Genomic DNA, 21,441 nt, shown 5'->3' on the forward strand with positions numbered 1-21,441 from the left:
AAACTGGAGTCACACGTTCATTCCTTATTGTATTTAAGAAGGGCTTACAAGCCAGGAACAGCTAGATGCTGGATTTTCTGATGAGGTGCTGAACAAGCAAGAGAAAACTGAGTCTATGGAGGAAGTGGCAGACACTGATATATTTTCCTTAATTCAGGCAGTTCTTACAAATACGTAATTTGAGATTTGGATAGCAAAGTTCCCATACAATTGATCTTAGGTAGTCCAGACTTGACTTATGGATCATTTTATGGTCTGTTAGATTGAAATACTGATTAAAAAATGCTTAGCATTGTAAAATGCCAATACAAAGATCCATTTTTTTAAAACTCTCCTCTAAGGGTAGCGCTTGACAGCTGAGAAAAGGGTGCACTTTCTATCTATATAGAATGGGTTTCCTAAAAAAAAACATTTACGTCAGAAGGACCAGAGTGCCCTGACTGAGTCAAAGAACTCAGTTGTGAAAGGCTTACTATGATCTGTGAGTGAACAAGCAGTGAGCAGTCAGTGTGAGAGGCTGGTTTCCTGTCCATGGAGTGTATTAGTGAGACTGGTTCTGTCTGTTCTTGATATTCTCTTCTTAGAAAGGAAGGCAGAAGATGAGATGAAGAAGAGAACCATAACAAGGATGGGAGGACCAAACAAGATGTGTGACAGGGAAGGAGACATGTAAATATTTCCTTTTTTAAGAATATAAAGAAGTGAGTATGTGACCCAAGGAGGGCGGAAAAGGCAGAAGTATCAGATTACAAACAGCTCTTTATCCAAATTGGCTAGTAAACAAAAAGTGCAAGGGAAATGGCAATTAAAAATTATCACAGCCACAGGATAAAACAGTCCAAGGTATCTTTTAAAATCATTATTCCTGAATTAACCAAGATTAGATGCCTTTCTAGCAAAAATTCTTCAGTCAAATGTAAGTTAAACTCAACAGGGGGTCAAGAGATGAAGTGTACTGTCCTGAAGGGTAAAGATCAATGTTCCTTCTTCTACCTTAATAGTAGAGACAGTAAGGCACATTATAATTACTGTCTCTTCGAACAGAACAACATGAATAGATCTATTTTTAAATAGCTTATTTCAGATAGTGCCTTGTCATTCATATCTGTCCAACTAGATGACTTCTCTGAATAACTCTGATTTTTAATGTCCTGTTCAATTGAAGAGTTAGTAGGGTTCAAAGAAGATAAGTGTCTGATCTCAGCAACAGAACTGCTTATAAATGATCAATCTGCTCCAGCTGTTCAAATGCATAGGCAGTACTAGGTTTGGCTAAAAGTGTCCAAAATGCGATGAGATGTAACTCAAATTCCAGTTGTAGCCAGCAGCCTGTGTAGTTTCTAGTGTCACTATAAACTGGAAAAAAATCCAACCTTACTTAGCATGGCCTGAATTTAAAGGAATAAGTTTTCAGAAGCAAACAGCTTTAGCACTGTCAGCTAAGCACACTTGGTCTTGTATAAGACACATAAGTAACAGGACAAACTATTAACGATTTGGGGCACAGATGTTAACCCATTGCACTCATACTTGTGACTTGCTCTTGCAGCACTTGAGTAAAAGACCACATTACCCTGTTTGAGGAAAAGAGGTCATGGAAGAAACCAGAAGGAAATCTCAGAATGTTTTCATGAATCCGCATGTTTCAGCTGAGAGTATTTCAGGAAGAGAGTTTTCTCATCACTCAAGAAAGGGAAATGAAATGGCTAAGCTCCAGGCTTTTTGAGGGCAGTTCTGTGCTACAGCAAACTGGGACACTTAAGCTCTGCATTTAAGCACACCAGGGGGAGTGATTCCTCTTTGATGAGGTCCTAGTTACAGGTCCACAAGATCTGGAAGACACAGTGGCTTTTCAACAGCTCAGTGCAGCTCTTTCAACAACACTGAAATGGAACAGCTTTGCACAAAGAACACGATGACCTTGAATGCCACAACAAAATGTAAATTCTGAGAGAGGTGCCATTTTTTCCATATAAAGAGTGAAGGACTAGACTAGCTTTTAAGTAGAGCAATGAGGTTTGCTCTTCCATGCTGTCTTTTAATGATATCCAAAGATTCGAATTTATGTGTGATCTGCAATCTTCCAGATGCCTGGTACTCACGAATAGTTGCTAGTGCACATCACATGTGATCAGCTGATTGCATTGCCCCTCTAGCATTACCTGGTTTCAGGAAGATAATTTATCACTTTTGTCCTGAACCTAAATCTCCTGCCTAGCTGCATCTCTAGGTGTAGAAGGCATGAACTGCACATAGAAGACATGAATTCTTCATGAAGATGAATCGTGTAGCCAGCTGATGAGAAAATGTGCCAAAAGCAGGATGGATTCAAGCTGGTTACCTTCACTTGGAATTGCCCTCAGGTCGACGAGTTGGCTGGAATCATGACCAGGGAAGATCCAGTAGCAGGGACAGTTCTACCCTTGTTTGTTTAGTAAAGCTAAGTTCCTTGGTGGTGTTCATTGTTTCCCACCACACCCATAGGTTTCATTCAGCTTCATAACATGTGAATTGTCTGGGACTAGCTACAGCAGCTTCTCTCTTTCTACACAGCCCTAGGTGCTGAATATGTTTGTGCTAAACAGACAGACTCTTTCAGCATTTCTCTCCATGGAGCAACTTGTGCTCTCTCAATTAGCCCTAGTACAGTGTTGTTGAAGCATGGACTAAGATTACACCCTTCAATTAAAAAAAAAACCAAACAAGCAAACAAGAAACCAGGGACTTCAGCCATTTCACCCGCACATGCATTGAAGCTACTTGGGCACAAAGCACAGAAATCACTGCGTAAGTTATGCCGTCATTGAGCCTTTCATTAAAATCATTTCAGGCATGGAAGAAAAAATCTTAGCTTACGTGCTTGTCTTTGAACACTCTGGTGAGCAGGGCCTGCTTCTGGCAGAAACATGCCATGGCTTAGTGAGGCAGGAGTGCACAGGCATGTAGCTCCTGGCTGAGAATTTCGCTTGGCTGCCAAAGCAGCATAGGTGGGAACTTGCTTGCCCGACGTGCTCTCTGGCAGCACAGAACATTAATTGACGCCCTGGTGCAGATCCAATTATCTGTCTGGGAGGCTGTCCAGCAACAGACACCAAAAAGACAGGTTCAAGGAACCTCATCAAGAATAATTACAAAACAGCTTGCCTTAAGGTGAAGTTTCTTCCTGTTTCCAGACAGTGAAAAGTTGGTGTTTAAGCACAAAAGACATTCATTTTTGAAATATATTCTTTCTAGCTATAGGCATGACTCTTCTGAGCTTTCTTACAAATGCCTAACACTCTTAAGAAGGTTTGTCCACTGATCCCTATGCATTTAGTTTATTCATTATTCTTGTACACTGCCTGTTGTAGAAACCTTATGGAGTGAAGGTGGGCAGTAACTTCTCCCACTGCTTCCTTGGCAAAACTCTGTGAGACGTTTTCAGCACTGTTTCTCACTCTTCTGGTGAAGGGCAGATACTAGGTGCCTAGATGAGCCCACTGCTTTCCCTCCTCATTTCCATGCCTACCTGTTAGGATTGCAGGACATCCCAAAGGACTGTGGAAACAGAATATAGAATTTCTGGTTTCAGACGATTAAGAAAAGTAAGATCAGGGTACTTCTAATGCTTTTGCCCCAACTGCCCTTCCTCCATGTTTGCACAGTTAAAGAGTGACATGATGGCAAATGACACAAGTTGCATTGCAACTTGAGAACCTTTGCATCCCAAACTGTGTAAGAGAATAACTGCCTGAAAACTGGGAACACACTGGGAATAAAGAGAATGGAGACACTTCTTACAGAAAATAGTTATCCATTTGCACTCAAATGTGATGCCAAGCCTGTTCCTTGTGCAGTTCTAAGTCTCATTGAACAGAATTCAGGCAAGGGTCCCATTTAATTTCCTATCACATGAAGAGAGCAAGAAAATGTTTTTCTGCATATAAGTTTCTACTAGGCTGAAAAGAGGCCATAGAATTCTATCTAGATTGCTAATCTCTCCAGTAATCCTGACCACTCAAGGCATGGAAAAGAAAGGCTGCCTAGTTTCCCCAAATGGCACACAAACTTCTAGAATATGCTCATATATGAAGATGCATACATGCACTGTTGTCCTCTGGTGAATATATATGGAAGGTGCTAGAGACCACAGATTCCCCTCAACATCTTGTGCTCAATATGCTTTCTGAGGAGGACAACACTTGTTCTGTCTCAGATGCCGTGGGTGGAGCTGACAGTCAGCATACATGTGACTGGATGTGTGAGTATTACAAGTTTCCAGAAACCCCTTAAAAAGCACAGACTGAGATTTTCTGGGTTGGACTCTAGATGGATGTGATTTGGGTTTTTTTTTTAATCTTCACACTCTCTTTGTACTGTCATGAACGTTTTATTCATGTTTCCTTTTATTGTTTTTGTATTGACTTTTTATATTTTGAAAATGTGCTGCTGTTCTCTCTCTCTTCAGCTAAAAAATTAAAATAACGTTACTCTAATGCTGCAGCAAGAAGTCTGAACTGCACTGGCTATTCCAGTGCAACTATTCTGGAGCACATCCCATTATATTATTGGACTTTTCAATCACTCTTAAATATGACTTCTTGGTCTTCAGTTGTTAGGTTGACTGGGGGAATCTTTAAATCCATACAGGAGTAGTATGTGAAGAAGTTGTGATATACTTGACAGCTAGAGAAATACATGAGGTTCATGTCTAGTCCTCAGATGAGCACAGATCACAACAGCTGGGGTTGTTTCCTCTCTAGACACACAGAGGGTATCATAACTGGGGTCTTGTTTACCTTGGTCATTTCCCTTCCTATGTGTTGATGAGGTAGACAAGTGTGTAGTTTATGAGTTTTCCTCTGAGGTTCAACTTCATGGGGATAGATAGACAGATACAACCCCAAAGCTCTGCTCCTTGAAGCAGAGTTTCCCATAAACAGGTAATAGTCTGCCTGAAGGGATACATAAACTCTGCCATTCTGGTCACTCTCATGTGCCTTGGGATCAACATTGTTGAATCCAAGAACACTGTTACCCCTTTTTTAAGGACTGAAATGACTTATGGAACTGGTACTATTCCCTGATCACTCTTGACAAAACCTTGGAAAGAGTTTCACCTCACTCATTCCAACTGTCTTTTTGAAGTTGACTACTGCGTGTCTGCATTTTCTTAAAAAAAAAAAAAAAAAAATCAAACTGTCCCTAATGGCTAGGGTGAGAAAAAGAGGAAGTATTTTTCAGCAGCAAAGAGTTTCAGATTTTTGTCATTCTGTTTTTCATTGTATGGGGTTCAGAAGAAAGCAAAACCCAAGATCTGGGTACTCAGGATTTCCATATATCACAGGTTATGCCTTTCCTCACAAGAATGGGCTTGTGAGAACCAGAACCTGTTTGTTTCCCCCTTCACTTGCAGGTCTTGCAGGATGGATTCTAGGTATCATTGTTTATTCTCTTGCAGTCCCATAAATAGAGATGGGACTGTTCCTCAAGTCAGCACAAAAGATTAGCAATTCCCATCACGGAGCATACCCAAGAACTGCACACGAAATAGCACTGAATTTCGATTCTTTACTCTGAACCTGAGTACCAGGTGACATCTGTTTTTGCTTACCACATGCTGTGCATTAGCTGGAACTTCAGTTCCAAACTGAGCTGGCACACCAAGTGATAGCCTGATGCTCATCTCCATCTGAGGAATAATTTTTCACACCACAGTGGCATTCTTCAAAAAAAAAGCTAATTTTTTGTTGCCTTTATTATGTCTTTGCAGCTTTGCTGGGCTCTCAGCCATAAATAAAGCCTGCGGATGACTTTGTAAAGTTGTCAGATACCTTTTGTTGGCAGACAATAGGCAACAGGTGCTTGTGATCTGTCCAAGCCATTATTTCATCTCCACCCTCTGTTATTTCAACCTTCCCTCCCCAAACCCATTCCCAATGTATGACATCAGCCACATGTAATTGTCACCAGTCATTCAGTTCTGCTTTCAAATCACAGCAAGGCTTGGTTTTTGTTCATGGAACAGGACACATGGTGTGCACTCTCTGGGTGCATTAAGTCTTCAAGTAGCATACTGACATCTTTTCCTTACATTGAAAATTGCTCTGAATTCCCCCAGGACCTTTCCAGAATTTGAGACTAGTGGAATGAGGATGATGTAAACATCACACTTCAACTGGTTCAAGTTGATTCAAATGGACTCGCATGAGCTGGATGCTGTTTAGAATCTTCTTCTGGTGACCAATGAGGGTGATTCCAATACGCTGGATATCTCTGCAAAGGAACAGAGGACACAGAAGATGTTAAAATGAACTGCTTGTTCTGAACAGTCTCAGTCTATTTTGCTGTAGATGCAAATAAATGTGGATGGATATGTGCGTGTGTCTATCTGTGTCTGAGAAACAGCTGACGAGGTTTCTGCTTTTGCTTGAAAAATGTGTGTGGGTGGAGGGGGTGTTGGCAGAACTTGGTAGGTACAAAAGGAAGCAGTGAAACTGGGCCACAAAAAAGAATCAGAGGGCTGATCTCATACAGAAAAAAAGAGAGCTGGAGTTGTTCAGTCAGAAGAGAAGGCTCCAGAAAGAACTTTCTCAATCAATATATAAAGGGGTCTTACAAGAAAGATGGACAATGACTTCTTACTAGGTGCTGTAGTGACAGGACAAGGGGTCGAGGTTTGAAACCGTTGAAAGAGAGCAGGTTTAGACTGGAAATAAGGAAGGGTGGTGGGACACAGAAACAGGTTGCCAGGAGAAGTTGTGGATGTCTCATCCCTGTAAACATTCAAGGTCAGGTTTGACAGTGCTGCAAGTAACACCATCTAGTTAAATGTGTCCCTGCTTATGGCAGGGGTGTTGGACTAGAGGATCTTTAAAAGTCCCTTCCAATCCAAACCATTCTGTGATTCCAAGAATGTTTGTTTTCCTGGATCCTGTTTTTTACATAACACTTCAAGGCAGTATATGGTGTGGCTGGTTCTACACATCTGCTTAAAAGTAGTTGTTATTATCAGTGCTAGCTGTCATGAACACTCTGATATAAACAGGCTCTCTGCAACACTGACAATACGTTTTCTGATGCACATTGGATCAGAATTGCTACTTACAGATACAGGTTACAAGTGTATCACAGCATGGGTGCCGTCCAGAGACCCTAGTAATATGCAAGCAACAGTAGCTACTTTGCTTTGGCTTCCCTCTCCTTTTCCATGTGTATGTATTTTCCATATAGCAAATTTCTCAGACTGCTTTCACTTTCTGCATGGAAAACTTAGTGTCTGGTATCTGCTGTTCCCTGCTCTGTTACTTACTCGAGAGTCATGCGTGATATGACATCAAATGTAGCCAGACCAGCCTGGTCAAAATTCTCCTTGTAGCGACCCATCTTGATAGCATCCAACCACTCGTGGGCATTGCTAAGGGAAGGGAAATCTGGAGGACAGTTGCTCAGGAGAGGCTGAGATGGTCTGCAAAAGAGGCAGGTTCTAAAACCCAAGTTATCAGCATCAGCTGAGCACACTAGTAAAATAAGAATGATGAGAGGGAGAGAATGCAGCCTCCGAAGAGGACAGAATGAAGAACAATATTTGTTCTTCATGCCCTGGTTCCTGAAGTCCCACCTTGATGTGCTGTTTTTAGACTTCCAGTGTCCCTTTTTCTGCCTGAAAACAATCAACCAACCCAAGAAATTGATTCTCCCTTCCCATTGCCTGTATTTTCTCAGACACATTCTCTTCTTGTTGCCCAAGATCCTTCCACATTTTCTTGGTCTAGACCTATTAGCTGGGCAATGAACTGCAGTGAGGAGGTTTCTGAAAGAGACCTTATATACCTTTTCACTTTTGTGACTAGGTCTCTCTCTCCTAAATGTTCTCTTTTGGTCAGATAGTGACCTATGACACAATGAGTGCATTATTTCAGCTCCAACACCCATCAGATAAAAGACTTGCACTAAAAGGCTGAAGAGATTACTGTTTACATATGGTATTTCCTCTTTTCCTCATCATCTGAACTTGTCCCAGAGCTTTAACACTCTTTAGGTGCTGCTTTTAGTAAACTGGGCATCACTAGATACTTTTCCCCTTCCCCAGATGTGGAGTGCATTCCACTGATAACAAGATTTATAACCACAGAGAAAACCCCTCTAGGCCAGCAGGATGTAATTTCGTCATCAGCCCAGCAGCCAACTAACCTTGGCACCATTTATCCCTCCAGAGACTTCTTCTTTGCTGACCTCCTGCCTCTTGTTCCATCAGACCGCAAAATGTGTTGGGAAAATATGGGATGTAAGCTGCAGTTCTAATTATTCCCACGTAGAGACTTCCTTCCCTCCACAGGCTGTCTTCTTTTTCTTCATCATCTCTTGTGCTCACATAATATGGTGTGATCACAGAATATCTCGTGCTGCTGCACCCAGATGTGTCCCTCCCTTCATTCCCTATGATCCCTCAGTCACTCAATCTCTGTGCAACTCATCGAGATTTTTCTCCTGTCATATTCAGCACTCAGAGCTCCCCGTTAACTGAATCAGGATATACAGTTCTTCCAACCTGCTTCCCCTCTTTTTTTCCACTTCCTGTTTGTTCCCAATCTCAAATGACCGGGTTAGGAAAAAATGATATAGCCTGATTTCTGGCTTTCCTTTCCTCATGATGCCTACTGAGAGACAAGTCCTGTTATTTTGCATTAAATCCCCATCTCACCTGCTGGTCCCAGTGCCAACGGCTTTGAGGGCCGATGGCTTGCGAATCATTTTATCCAGGGCACTGACTATTTGCTCAAATTTGGGTCTCTGGACCCTCTCCTTCTGCCAGCAGTCAAGCATCAGCAGGTGCAAAACAGTTGGACAGTCTGGGGGTGGTGGCAAGCGATAGTCCTGGTCAATGGCATTAATTACCTGCAGGAAAAGAAGAACAAAGCTTTATCACAACTGGGAAAATAAAAAACAAAAGAGCTTCAATCATTCGGTGTGTGTGCCTTTCTTCTGCTTGAACTGATACAGGACAGGCAGGCAGAAGTAAATCCTCACCACTTCCAAAACTTACATCCTGATTGGACATATCCCAGTAAGGCCTCTCACCGTAGGACATCACCTCCCACATGACAATGCCATAGCTCCAGACATCACTGGAGGAGGTGAACTTGCGGTACTGGATGGCTTCAGGGGCAGTCCAGCGGATGGGGATTTTGCAGCCCTGGCAAGCAGACAGAAAGCAACCAGAATGTATTGAGATAAGGACTGCTTGTGAAAACACCATCACTGAAACAATCAGATGTTAGCAGCACAACACAGCCTGGAGCACGGAGTGACAGTTCCATTGATTTGGTCTTGGAAACATTGCTGGTTTTAATTCATACTATGTTCAAGGTTTCCACCTTGTTTTGCTGACAAGTGTAAATGAAAAGAGAGAATCATGTCTCCATGATGCTACAAATCCCATGATTTTATACTTTCACAGCTTTACTTGACAGCATTTGAAAGTGGCATATAGCAGAATCCTCCTGAGTCACAATCATTTGGAAATCTAAAACCGTTTAGATAATGTCAAACTGCAGCACTTAGGGACAGATACACTGAGTAGCTAGCATTAACTCATTTCCCTTTCCATCTTGACCTCTCTAACTGCAGGTATGACCTGTAAGATTAAATACCATTCAGGTGCTGGTTCTTCAAAATGCACAGATCTAAAAATTGTTCCACTTTTCAGTGACTGAATTCTTCATCCCCTTCTTTTTCAATCCACCTGCTATACTCCCACACTTTTTGTAGTATGTGTGACAGGTGTCACAACTTCATAGGCAATAAGCTCATTTGATGGTTGGTTGTAAGCCCATAAATACACTTAGGTCATTTATCTTTTCTGTAGGAAAAAGCCCAACTTTCTTCAAAGAGTGGCAGTACGGGATTGTAATCTCTCCTTCGGTCCTTTATCCTTCCTACAAAAAGCTAATGAAAGGGGGAAGATAATAGCTACATCAGGCTGTGAGGTTTGACCATCAGGCCATCAGGCCACAAAGAACAGCACCGAGACTTCACATGGCAGAGTGGCTCAGGTATTCAGTTATTTTTCATTTTTACTGCTTTAGAACAAATAGCCCACAAGACAGAAGGCTCTACTCCATGCTTCTCTATGGTCTTAAGACGGAATTAAGAGGGTACACCAAACCAAGGAGGAACACAGGAAAAATTCTGTGAGCACTACACAACTCCCACCACAGCAGTGACTCACCAGACCCCCCGTGTAGGTGGGATTGGAAGCATCATCCTCCAGGAAGCGGGACAACCCAAAGTCTGACACCTTGCACACCAGGTTACTGTTGACCAGGATGTTTCGTGCTGCCAGGTCCCGATGCACGTAGTTCATGTCTGACAGGTAGCGCATGCCGGCTGCAATCCCCCGCAGCATTCCCACCAGCTGCAGCACACTGAACTGCCCTTCCTTCTGCTGCAAGGCACGAGGCAAACACAGGCTCTCATGGCCACAGAACATCAAGCCAACAGGAGAGAGTAACAAAGAGCAAGGTAACAATGTGGATGTATGAAATTAGAGAACACACAATCTTAATTTCAGCCCAAATCTGCAGGTTCAAGGACAACACATAACAAAGGAGGGTGGGCTTTAAGCAATGAACCTCAAATAAAATCAGACATTGGTGAATGAACTTCTCCTGAAGACAAACCTCCTCTTTGGGCCACATCCCCCTTTAGCATCCTACACCTAACCTCACCAAGATGGCTAAATGAATGTGTACAGACAAATCTGCTTGTACTAAGATCTTTACAATGGTCTCTATGCAGCTCTACTCAATGTGCTATTCAAATTGCACCTGCCAAAGCATTTCTGGCTGAATGAACACACGAATCAATAAAAAGGAGAACTGAAGCAGCTATACTACACAGATTGTCCATATTTGTGTTTCATTACTAGAAAACTTGAAATCCAAAAATAACTGCAAGTTTCATTACTTCATCACAATGTTAAAACTAGAAAATATTCTGTGAAATAAAGTCTGAAAAATGTTTTTACAAAGGAAAAATTTGGAACATGTATATAAGCAACTGAAAGGGTGTGTACAAAGATTTGGCACTGTTTACATTAATTATTGAAGAAGTCTGAAATACTGAAATTTTATATGGTTGTTGAGCCCTTGGAGTATTTTCACCATGTTGTTCTGAAACCACTTACTGTGGCTATTTGCTATAATTTCTACTGCACCTGAAGAGGGCAACTGAGGACTTAGGGAGACAGGAGTGAAGAAGAAGGACAGGCAAAATTATCAGGTCTGAGACTGGCACACAGCAAGATGAAGAGGTTAGTGGTTGTGGGAGACTCTGTGGTACCCTGAGGAAGGAATCCAGCGATCCATTCTCCATGAACTCTGTGACAATCATGACTGGTCGGCTCTTGGTGACCACCCCCTCCAGGTGGATGACATTGGGATGCTCAAACTGCCCCATGATGCTGGCCTCGCTCAGGAACTCCCGCCGCTGCTCCTCTGTGTAACCTGACTTCAAGGTCTTAATAGCTACCATGTATTCACGCTTCCCTGGGTGTTTCAGGCGCCCAAAGCACACCTCTCCAAACTCTCCTGTCAGGGAGGGAAGAAACACACCTCAAGTAAGGAAACACAGCAATGGATTTTAGTCAGATGTACTAAAGCATTCTACTGTGGATGACTTTGGGCAATGCATACAAATGAGGTTATGGGGCTCTTTAGATTAAGTCAAAATTTTTGGTGAAGGTTGGAGACCACTACATCTTTGGTGTTCAAATGAGCAGTTTTGAGTCTTCAAAGGGTGTTTTCAATTTGGCTTCGAGCCAGCATCTAAGAGTTAGTAGGTTAAAATGAATTTTGGTAAAAATGAAGGTTTAGATATCCTGAGACACTTGATGTACCATGGATCCATGGGTCCACTTCAGGCCAGTACTGTGCCAGGACTCAAGGTGAACAAGAAGGCACTTCAAACACTCTGCAGATTCTCACACTACCTGATCCAATGACCTCCTCAATCTTGATGAGGGACACATCAATCTCCTTGGCAAATTCTCGAATGGCTTCATTGGGATCTTCATAGGTTGAAGGATCAATGTAGTACTTCACTCCAAGTCCTGAAGTGGGGGAAACAGCCCAAAAGATAACCAGGATCAAACCCTGAGACACACAGGTATTAATGAGTCCTAGAAAGAGACAGGCCCTTGCCATCTGTTGCTCAAACACACTTACCTCGTGCACCGATATACTGCTGCAGGCGGTCTGTGTATGGGGTCTCTCGCCTTTTACTGCAGGACACAAAGGAAAGGAAAGTCAAAATACACACGAGAGTCTCTCATCAGATGCTGGGGTAGGCTTCTCAGTGCAAGGCTCAGAGAATCCTTCAAATTAGGGGTAGAAGACGGATATTATGATCCTGCCCATCTCCTGGTAACCAGTGCATGCTTGCTTTCTATGTGGTGGCTTTTACACCACTGTTGGCACCCCCACATTAGAAAAGACAAATGATAGGGCTTTCAACACTATCCTGAAAAAGCATATTACAGTTTAACTTTACTGCCTTGGAAGTTTTATTGCTATTCAGGCTAAATTTGAATTTTAATTTAATTTAATTACAACAAATTATTCTTCTCAATTATAATGTATGCCTTCTTCTGTGATGCCTTTTAAGTTCTTCAAAAACATTCTAAGAGTCATTTACTCTATGTACAGATCTCCCCCAATTATTTTTCCTCCTGGCTTTCTTTAACAGCATTTACTTTGGCCATTCTATTCATAAGTATGGTACCCAAACAAACCACACAGACCCAAACAGATGGAAATCTGTTCCTTGATGTGACTTTTGCATGTACAGGTCAAAACAGGTATGGTCTTTATTATTGTAGGTTTATTGCATATATGCATCTAATTTCCAGTAAGCACAGATCCTTCTCAGCACAGGCATTTATCAGATTTCATTCTCCTTCTGAATGTGTATGATTCAATCATTTATTTCCCACAAAATCTAATTATTTTAGAAGTTTCATTCTATTCTTTGTTTGCACTAAATCTATTTGCCATTTTCAAGCTACTTCCTTTGTTCCAAGCAGTGTTCATTTAAAAAAAAAAAGTATGTTTCATGCTAGTTTCCAATCATCCTATTAATTAGACCAGACTGTAAATCAAACCCTACAGTATCCTGCAGTATCCCTGCTGTCTGCATGGATTTGTGTCAACTCATGTTTTGCTGTTTCAGCATGAGACCTTTTAGCTGCTGATTCAATTAACATTTGAAGGCAAAGTATCATGAAACATTATGTTACTTTTCTTTATGAACATAAGTAATTCTGACATTCTAACAGCTAACTGTATTATTCTTACTTGTCAGACTTATCTCTTTAAATTCTGCTTTCAAATCCACAGACAGTTTTAACGTCAAAATTTTTTTTCTTGTGCAAAGAAATCAGCTTTGCTGGGAGCCTATACCTAAGAGCTCTAATTCTGTTGTTGAACCTGAAAGTCAGGTCTACAATAATGTTTTTTATAGATTATCTAACAAATTAATTGTTTTCCATATAAAAAGCCAACAAAACAATTAGCCAAAATAGACGTTTCACAGTGCATATTGCCTGAAAAATGTGTACCAACAATTTACAAAAACAAGTTAAAGTCTTAGCATTTGACTCTAGATATGTTCAACCTTTTAAGGAACTACTCATTTCATCTGGCGTTCTTAATTTTCTGCATCTTCAAACTTTTCTTATCAAGGACAAATTTAAAATAGAAATTTAGTATCTCCACTTCTTCTGAAAAGCTGTCTATTAACTGTACATAATTCTTTAAGTATAAATGAATGTATTTTTTATGATGTTTCCTCATATGTATATTTACAAATGCCATTATTGTCTTTCCCCAACACAGTTTTGGTAATATTAACTGATTCTGGGTTTGGTTTATTATTTTAGAAAAATATATGCTTTATTGAGTTGTGCACATAATATCACATTTCCAGCTGGAACAAGAAATTGTATTTTTAACAGTTCAAAGTAACAAAAGGAGGCAACATTTAAAATATAACAATATGTGATAATTCTTTTCTTTCCAGAAAGAAAAATATTAAAAGAGAATATACAAAAGAGGAGAAAACAAATGTAGAAAAGAGAATAGAACAAAAAAGAAATCATTAAAACTAGACTTCACTTTCTAAAGTTAAGTAGTTTATACATTTTTTTTTTTTAGGTCAGCAGAAAAAGCTAAAAAGTCCCTCTTGTGCAGAGGCACAGTAGAGCAAAGACACAGAAATCCATTACTGACAATCTAGGGGATTAAGTTCAAACCTCAGTAAATTCAAGGAGCGGGTAATGACTGTTTCTTTTCTTCAAATAACAAAACCCCCATTGTTTACTTTTGTACCTCTATAAAAATAGCAACCCTCACCTTTTTCTCTTTAAAATTTCTGTCCTTTTTCTTTTTTTTTTTCTGTAACAGATTATCTCAACAATCTTTTATATGCCCTTTATTCTTTTCAAAATGGAAAGTGGTATTTGCTTTCTTTAACCTGTATTTTATGAGCTAGTGTTCCATGGGGTTGAATAGATTTTATTCTTCAGCAAATGAGGCCTTGTGTTTTGGTCCTTGGTGAAAGGGTATTTATCACCTTCTAAATAACTGGATATGCATACTTATTCCACCAGTCCTTCTCCACTACATTGTTTCATTCTCCACTTGCTTGCCTAAATTGCAATTTACAGTCCCTCCTTCATAGTGATGCATTTAAGTACCTTCTGAGTAACAGCTTTGAAATGCTTTCCTTGTGTTCATATTGCTAACTAGCCAAATATCAGCTAAGTACATGAGTGGTTTACCAAAGGAGAGGCTCGTCAGATAGGAGTAATGGGGCAGGATCTTTCCTTAATTAGAGAATGGCATCTCAAGGGCGTCTGGTTAAATGCAGATCAGGCTGTTTCCCTTGGGACAGGGTTATGTTGCAGGGATAAGGAAGTTCCACTGTCTGAAGTGCACATGAGCAGGTCAAGGAATTCACCTCTTGAAGATGATGGCAAGGATGGCAATGGCAGCAATTACCAAGAAGGCCAGACCCCCGAGCGCTGAGCCCACGATCAGCGGCAGTCGGTCCTGCACCATCTCCGAGCGCTCCCCTGCCAAGGAAGACACACACACACGGATGCAGAGGACAGGAACTGTGCAGCTTCCCTTCTGCTCACCGAGATCTTTCCCACAATTCCAGCCCTACCAGCCCTTTACTCCCCAGTCACTGTGCTTCTCCAGCACTTTCTTTCCTACATCTGAAAAGCCAGTGTTCCCTCTAAATCCACTTCCTTTCTCTTCCCTGGTCCACTGACAGCTGACAAGCCACTAAAGAACAGGTTAGCTCTACACCTGGGCTGTATCCCACTGTCCCCTATTAAAGTAGCTTGCCAATACCTTTGATCCATACCAAAAGGATGGTGATCCTGCTGGAAGGCAAGCTCCTGCACATATACCTGTGTCCAATCTACCTTTGTGTCCTCTGTCCCACCTGTCTTTTAGACATTCTCAGAGTTTTCAGCTGTAAGATGTCCCCATGACAGCTGAGGGCCAAACTACAGCAGTATATAGTGCTATGTACTGCCACATCTCCCTGAAGAGATTTTTACTGGCACACTGCACCTGCTGGTCAGAAGCACAGAGGCAACAAAGAGCAGGGCTGGGGAGTATGGCAGTAACATAAACAATACCCTCTGACAACATGAAGCTCCTCGGAGTGAACAAATCTACATATCCAAATTGTTATAAACAGAAATACAAGTTGAGTAGGAGTGTCTGGTAGCAGTCCTCCAGGGGATAAGCCAATACACTCCATGGACACAGGCAAGTGCAAGGTGATCATGTGCAGACCTGAAATGGCACAAAAAGGCAACACTTACCTCCTGTTGAAGTCTGGAAATACATCTTCCCACTGTAAGGGCCGTAGCCGACTGCTGTCCTAGCGCGCACTTGGAAGGCATAGATCTTCCCTGGGCTCAGACTTGATATCGTGGCCATGTTGGTCTCACTAGTTAAGGTCAAGGAATTATCCTCATCTTCTGCCTGCGAATGTCAATGACCAAAAAGGAATGTGAAACTTCTGCCTACACTGCTCACTCTCCTCATCAAGGCATGACAGTTTCCATGTCAACCCAATATTCTTTGAACCTTTACAGAGCCTCCCAACAACAGCTGCTATTCCAGACCTTACTTCCTCTCACACTACTCATTCCTCACTGCTGCTTTTCATTCCCCCAGGCCTGGGCTTCCCACAAAGCTCTGCTAAAGACTCTCAATCTAAACAAAAATGAAAGACAAAACTTTGTCCTATGGTTCACTTTCTATAAACTCCAAACTCGTGTACTCCCCCAGGAGAATTCAGAGCAAGAACACATGTAAAGCTGTATCCAGGAAGCTGCTATACACATCATCACAAATAGCAGTTCTTTTTGCCACTAAAAAATAGTAGCCCTGCAAAATCCTGCAGAAGTATTTCTGTGAAAGACCAGTAATACGGAAGGGGAGTTTCTCTGAACAGCCCCACATATCTCTTCCCCTCAAGTCAGATGGATTAGGAGTGACAAGACATGAGAATGGAGGATAAATTTGTATTTGCCACCCTGTAATTCCAGCACACAAAGAGGTATTTGCCACTTAGTGAATGAAAGAGGGCATTTCTTCTCATAAAATTTCTTAGAGATGTCTGTCCAGGCATAAATGAGGACACAGGACTTCTCTTCATAAATGAATGACAGATTTGCAGTGAATTCAATTCCAGTAAATATATTTAGAAACTTCAGCTCCTTCCACTGTTATCAGTGTCAGCTGATACTAAACTTAATGTTAGCTGCAGCTTTTAAGCTTAAACAAGCATCTTCTTTTTTCTTAAAATCTGTTTGTCCCTAGATGTTTCCAAGTTGGGAAATGCAGATGGACTGATGCCAGAAGACATGTATATCACAAACTTCTGGTATTGCTAAAGTTTGTTCCTTCCTCATAACTGATACTTTTTTTTTCCCACCTTGTTGATTCTGATGCAGGGGTGCATCACCCAGACAGAAAGTGCTCAGTGTCCCTTTTTGCTCACCTTGTCAAAGTAGCGTAGCTGGTAATCCAGGATGACCCCATTGGGCTGGTCTGGCTGAGGCCACGACAGTGTGATGCTGTTGGTAGTACGACTCACCTGATGCATCATAGGCACAGCAGAGGGGACTGGAATAAAAGACAAAAAGGAGAGATTCCAAAGGGATAAGCTTAAAAATGAGCTGTATTTGAACAGTCCTTAGGATGAGTTATTAAGTTAGGCCAGCTCTTCCCTTAATTTTCCTTAATTTGCATTATGAAATACTTTGTAAAATAACCAGAAGAAATCCAGGCACAATATTACTCCACTGGGGGATACAGTCATTGACAACTCAGACTGAAAGGAAGTGAAGAAATTCACATCCAACTGATCACGCAGCATAGGAGTTAAGAAATTATCTATATATTAGCTGGAATATAATTCTGATCTTCAAATGTGCAATTTATATGTGCAAGATGAGAAGGTGCTCCATGCCACTGCCTCAAGATCACGCCTGGACAAAGAATACAACAGTGGTCAAAACAAATGCAGAGCACATTACTTCTCTTCTGCTCCTCCCCCAGACTGTAATTCTTTTCCTGGGGGAAAAAAATCAAGTATAGGCTACCAGAGTAATGGAGGCCTTGTATATGAAACATGTACATGTACATGTTTCATATACATAAATGGAAAATCTAAAGAATGGAAATTCACTTCTACCAAAATCATCCATGAACCCATCTGCACACACATGCACACCCTCTAGGTTCATACAAAAGCTAAGAGTGTATGAGTTTCATCCTGGGAAGAGATTTCCAAGCAAAAATTTCAGGACAATTTCAGAGGATCCAGCTCTTTTTTCACAAAGCTCTTCTCAAGTTTTGCTTTCTCTCTGCAAAGAAAATGTCACGCTGCCAAGAAACCTACAGGTAAGCAGCTAGGGTATCCTCATTTTCCTAATGGATGCAACATTTTCAGCAACATTTAAATTCTCCAGAAAAAGCATGCCAATGAAAAGTTGCCACCAAACCCCACTGGTTTTAGAAAATAGACATAAACTTCCTTGATGTGAAGAATGAAGCAGAGACTTTTGGCAAATGATCAAAACCTGCAGAATATAATTTTCTTCCCTCATTAATCGTGAAAAAGATAAAAGGATTGTTTTTAATAACAAGATAAAATTATTCTGAAAAGCATATTTGAGATGGGCTTCAAACAGCTCAGGCAAGTGGGAACTAATTTAAAAATGTAAATGAAACAAAGTAAGAGTCTAAGCAATAAAATACTTTCACTCCTTGTTACTCCTTTTACTTTTTACCATTGCTCGTCCTTCAAACAAGATTACACAACAACCTCACCTGCCAATGAGAATGTTGTGACAAGAATGGAAGAGAGAGACAATTAACCAAGACCATATGTAGCATTTAAAATGCAAATGAATAATATTGTATTGAAATATCAGGAGGTAACTGGTCAGCTAACATTTGACCAAGACAGATTCTGCTACATTTAATGTTCCTGAAGTTTAACTTTCTTCCACTGAGACACAAAGCAAACACTCAGGAGGGGTGCAAACCTAAATGCAGAGCTACAATGCCAGGGAACAGTCTACTTCCTTCTAAGATTTTACAGAATGATCAGAGTTAAATCTCCCCACAATTCCTTTCCTGCCCAGCTCTAAAAGTTATTCTTCTCTTGCTTCTCATTTCTCCCCAATCCCAAATTTTCCCCCTACCTGGAAGAATTAGTCAACAAAGAAATAACAAAAACATCACTCAAGTGTATCTCTTGACCATTTGCCACAGCATTCTAGAAAGTTCCTATTATCCAGATATGTCCATCTCTTAGGGTAATCAGATGGTGGCAGAGGGGAGGCAAACAGGAAACTGCAGTCTGTTGTATTAAAAATAGTAATTTTAGTGATTTGCACCTAATAAGCAGACACTATTTAGAGCAAAAGCCATTAAACCTCTCAGAAATAAAACCAGCTATGAATCACTGAAAGGCAGATTGTCTTTAATCTGCCTCTCTGAGACATAGTTTAGATTTTGATACATGTGTGCCTGTCTTTCAAGGACCTAAAAATTATGAAACACTGACCAGGGAGCTCTTCCATCACTTGAATGAAAAGAGATAGCAAGATTTCTCTTTTGAAAGTTTCCTACTAACATGGTTTGAATATCAATGCTAAGGTGATGTGCAAGGCAAACATAATTGTTGGTGGAGTAAGTACGTATTTCCTGTCAGAGGTTATTCTCTGAGTGTTAATACATTAGGAAATATAAAGTTCAAGATTTTATGTCTATAGACATTCAAAATTCCACAGAAGTGCTAGGTGAGTATTTTCCCTTGTTTCCATGACAACTTTTAAAAATGTTTATAACAGTACTTTGCTTTCAAAACTTTCTTTTGTATACACAAATGTGTCTCGGTCTATATTGATTTGTCAGTTTTATTCTTTTCTTTTTACATGAGGTTTCTAGACATAGATATGTTAGGTCCCTGTCTAATGGCAGCTGAAATCACAGCGCCTGATTCAATCCAATCTGGACAGTTGGACTAGATGACCACTATAGGTTCATTTCCAACTATTCTATTTATTCTATTCTATTGAGAGCAAAAATATGCTATGAGATCAGATCTTTAATTAAGATTGAAAAAGCAGTTCCCATTGTATGCAATTTAAATAATAGCAAATGTATGGAAAATTCTTGCCCACATAAACCCAGCTAAGCTGCAAAGAAATCCAAACACCAGTTAAGTACAACTCCCAGTTTCTATATTTTGTGGGCCGTCAGTTGCAGGACAAATTTTTTCCTGGCAGCAGACACGTGCCTGCAAGATTAAAAATCTATCTCAATCAACAGACAGGTAAGTTAGGAATGTGAAGGAAGTGCAGACTCATCTAACAACACATGACAATCCCCACTTCTGCAGAGAACAGCCAAGTGCCATTCTCAGCAGACCATGAGCATTTCTGGCATGTGACATTCAGCCCATATTACATTCCATGAAGATACTTAGAGCCAATGTGACCCCTTGTGGTTCTGCCTGGAGGAGTCCCATGGGATAATGCCCTAGAGGGAAGAGTGGTTCAAAAAAACTAGTTCATGTGCAAGGATCACCTCTTCCATGTGCAAAAGCACCCCATCCCAACAAGCACAAATTCAGGCAAAAAATGCCAACAGGCCTGCATGTTTGAACAAGGAGCTCCTACCTAAACTCAGACACAGAAAGGAAGTACACGGAGGGTGGAAGCACAGACAGGTAGCCTGAGAGGAACATAGAGGCACTGTCCAAACATGTAGACACATGGCTAGGAAAGCCAGAGCCCACCTGGAATCACATCTGGCTCTCTATGTCAAAAGCAAGAAGGGTTTCTCTTTAAGTGCAGAGCTGGTTGAAGAAAGAGGGCAAATGTGGGCCAGCTGCTGGGTGGTGCAGGGTCCTGGTGATCAGTCTTTACCAGCAAGTCTTGCCTTTAGGAACACCAGGTTGTGCAGACCTTGGGGAAGTCTGCAGCTGGGAAGATCTTCCTCATGCCAGATCAGGTGACTGAATATTTAGGCAAACTACTGCATTCCATGGACCCTGATGGGATGCATCCTTTGGGCTGATATTATTTCGAGAGCACTCTTGATAATCTTAGAATCATCTTTGTGACTGTGAGAGGTGCCTGAGGCCTAGTGGAAAACAGATGTCACTCCTCTCCTCAGTAAGGGAAGGACAGAGGACACAGGGACATGCAGGCAGCTAAGCGCCACCTTCATCCAAAGGGGTTGTGGAGTCTCCAACCTTGGCAATATTCAAAGGTGTTCTGGTTGTGGTCAGGGGCAATTTGCTTGAGGCGACCCTGATGAACAGACAGGTTGGAGAGTATGTTCTCCAGAGGTATCTTCCACACTTAACCGTTTTCTGATTCTAAGGAGTCCCTCATTTAGCAGTACTGACTGGATACCCGTGGAGTACAAGAGATCAGACACCTGGCTCATGGGTCATCACTCCACCAGCATTCAAACTAAATCCTGCCAAGACCTGTGTGTTACATCTGTGTTATTTATGTGTTTTCTTCCCCTTCCATCTTGCCCCACAATCTTCTGAAGTCATATGGTTTGATCAACCTCAGCTAGGCCTCTAATGTTCACTAACATGTCTCTACAGTCTCTTATAGATATTTCACTTTTGTTACCTCTTCAGGTATCCTATTCTTCTCATATTCCAAGCAGATGACATGAAGACCCTAGCTTTGTTTATAGCTTTGTCCAGTTTCCCAAACATCATCTTCTAGGAAGATCAGTCTGAATGCAGCATGGAAATTCCCTTCTTGATGTGTTTATTATCTTATCCTTATTTTGAAAATGCCCTACATTTTTCCACACATTTCAATTCAGTTCTGGT

The 21,441-nt window shown here is 41.2% G+C and overlaps 1 protein-coding gene across 3 annotated transcripts in view; it reads right to left on the bottom strand.

Annotated features, from left to right (window-relative positions):
• Positions 1 to 5,530: 5,530 nt before the first annotated feature.
• EPHB6 (EPH receptor B6) overlaps positions 5,531 to 21,441 on the bottom strand; it is a 66,680-nt gene continuing 50,769 nt past the window's right edge. For 2 of the 3 annotated variants that reach the window (XM_059493985.1, XM_059493986.1), the window contains exons 7-17: positions 17,068 to 17,192; positions 15,881 to 16,043; positions 14,998 to 15,112; positions 12,207 to 12,262; positions 11,972 to 12,091; positions 11,323 to 11,570; positions 10,211 to 10,426; positions 9,026 to 9,175; positions 8,684 to 8,877; positions 7,292 to 7,465; positions 5,531 to 6,255 (exon numbers count right to left, since the gene is read on the bottom strand). In XM_059493985.1, the coding sequence (XP_059349968.1) occupies positions 6,147 to 6,255; positions 7,292 to 7,465; positions 8,684 to 8,877; positions 9,026 to 9,175; positions 10,211 to 10,426; positions 11,323 to 11,570; positions 11,972 to 12,091; positions 12,207 to 12,262; positions 14,998 to 15,112; positions 15,881 to 16,043; positions 17,068 to 17,192 (1,670 nt within the window). In that variant the 3' untranslated portion in view covers positions 5,531 to 6,146. The remainder of the gene's footprint in view (positions 6,256 to 7,291; positions 7,466 to 8,683; positions 8,878 to 9,025; positions 9,176 to 10,210; positions 10,427 to 11,322; positions 11,571 to 11,971; positions 12,092 to 12,206; positions 12,263 to 14,997; positions 15,113 to 15,880; positions 16,044 to 17,067; positions 17,193 to 21,441) is intronic. The other variant, XM_059493987.1, reaches the window with a different exon arrangement.

The sequence above is a fragment of the Ammospiza nelsoni genome, chromosome 2, assembly GCF_027579445.1.
Source record: "Ammospiza nelsoni isolate bAmmNel1 chromosome 2, bAmmNel1.pri, whole genome shotgun sequence".
Taxonomy (NCBI): domain Eukaryota; kingdom Metazoa; phylum Chordata; class Aves; order Passeriformes; family Passerellidae; genus Ammospiza; species Ammospiza nelsoni.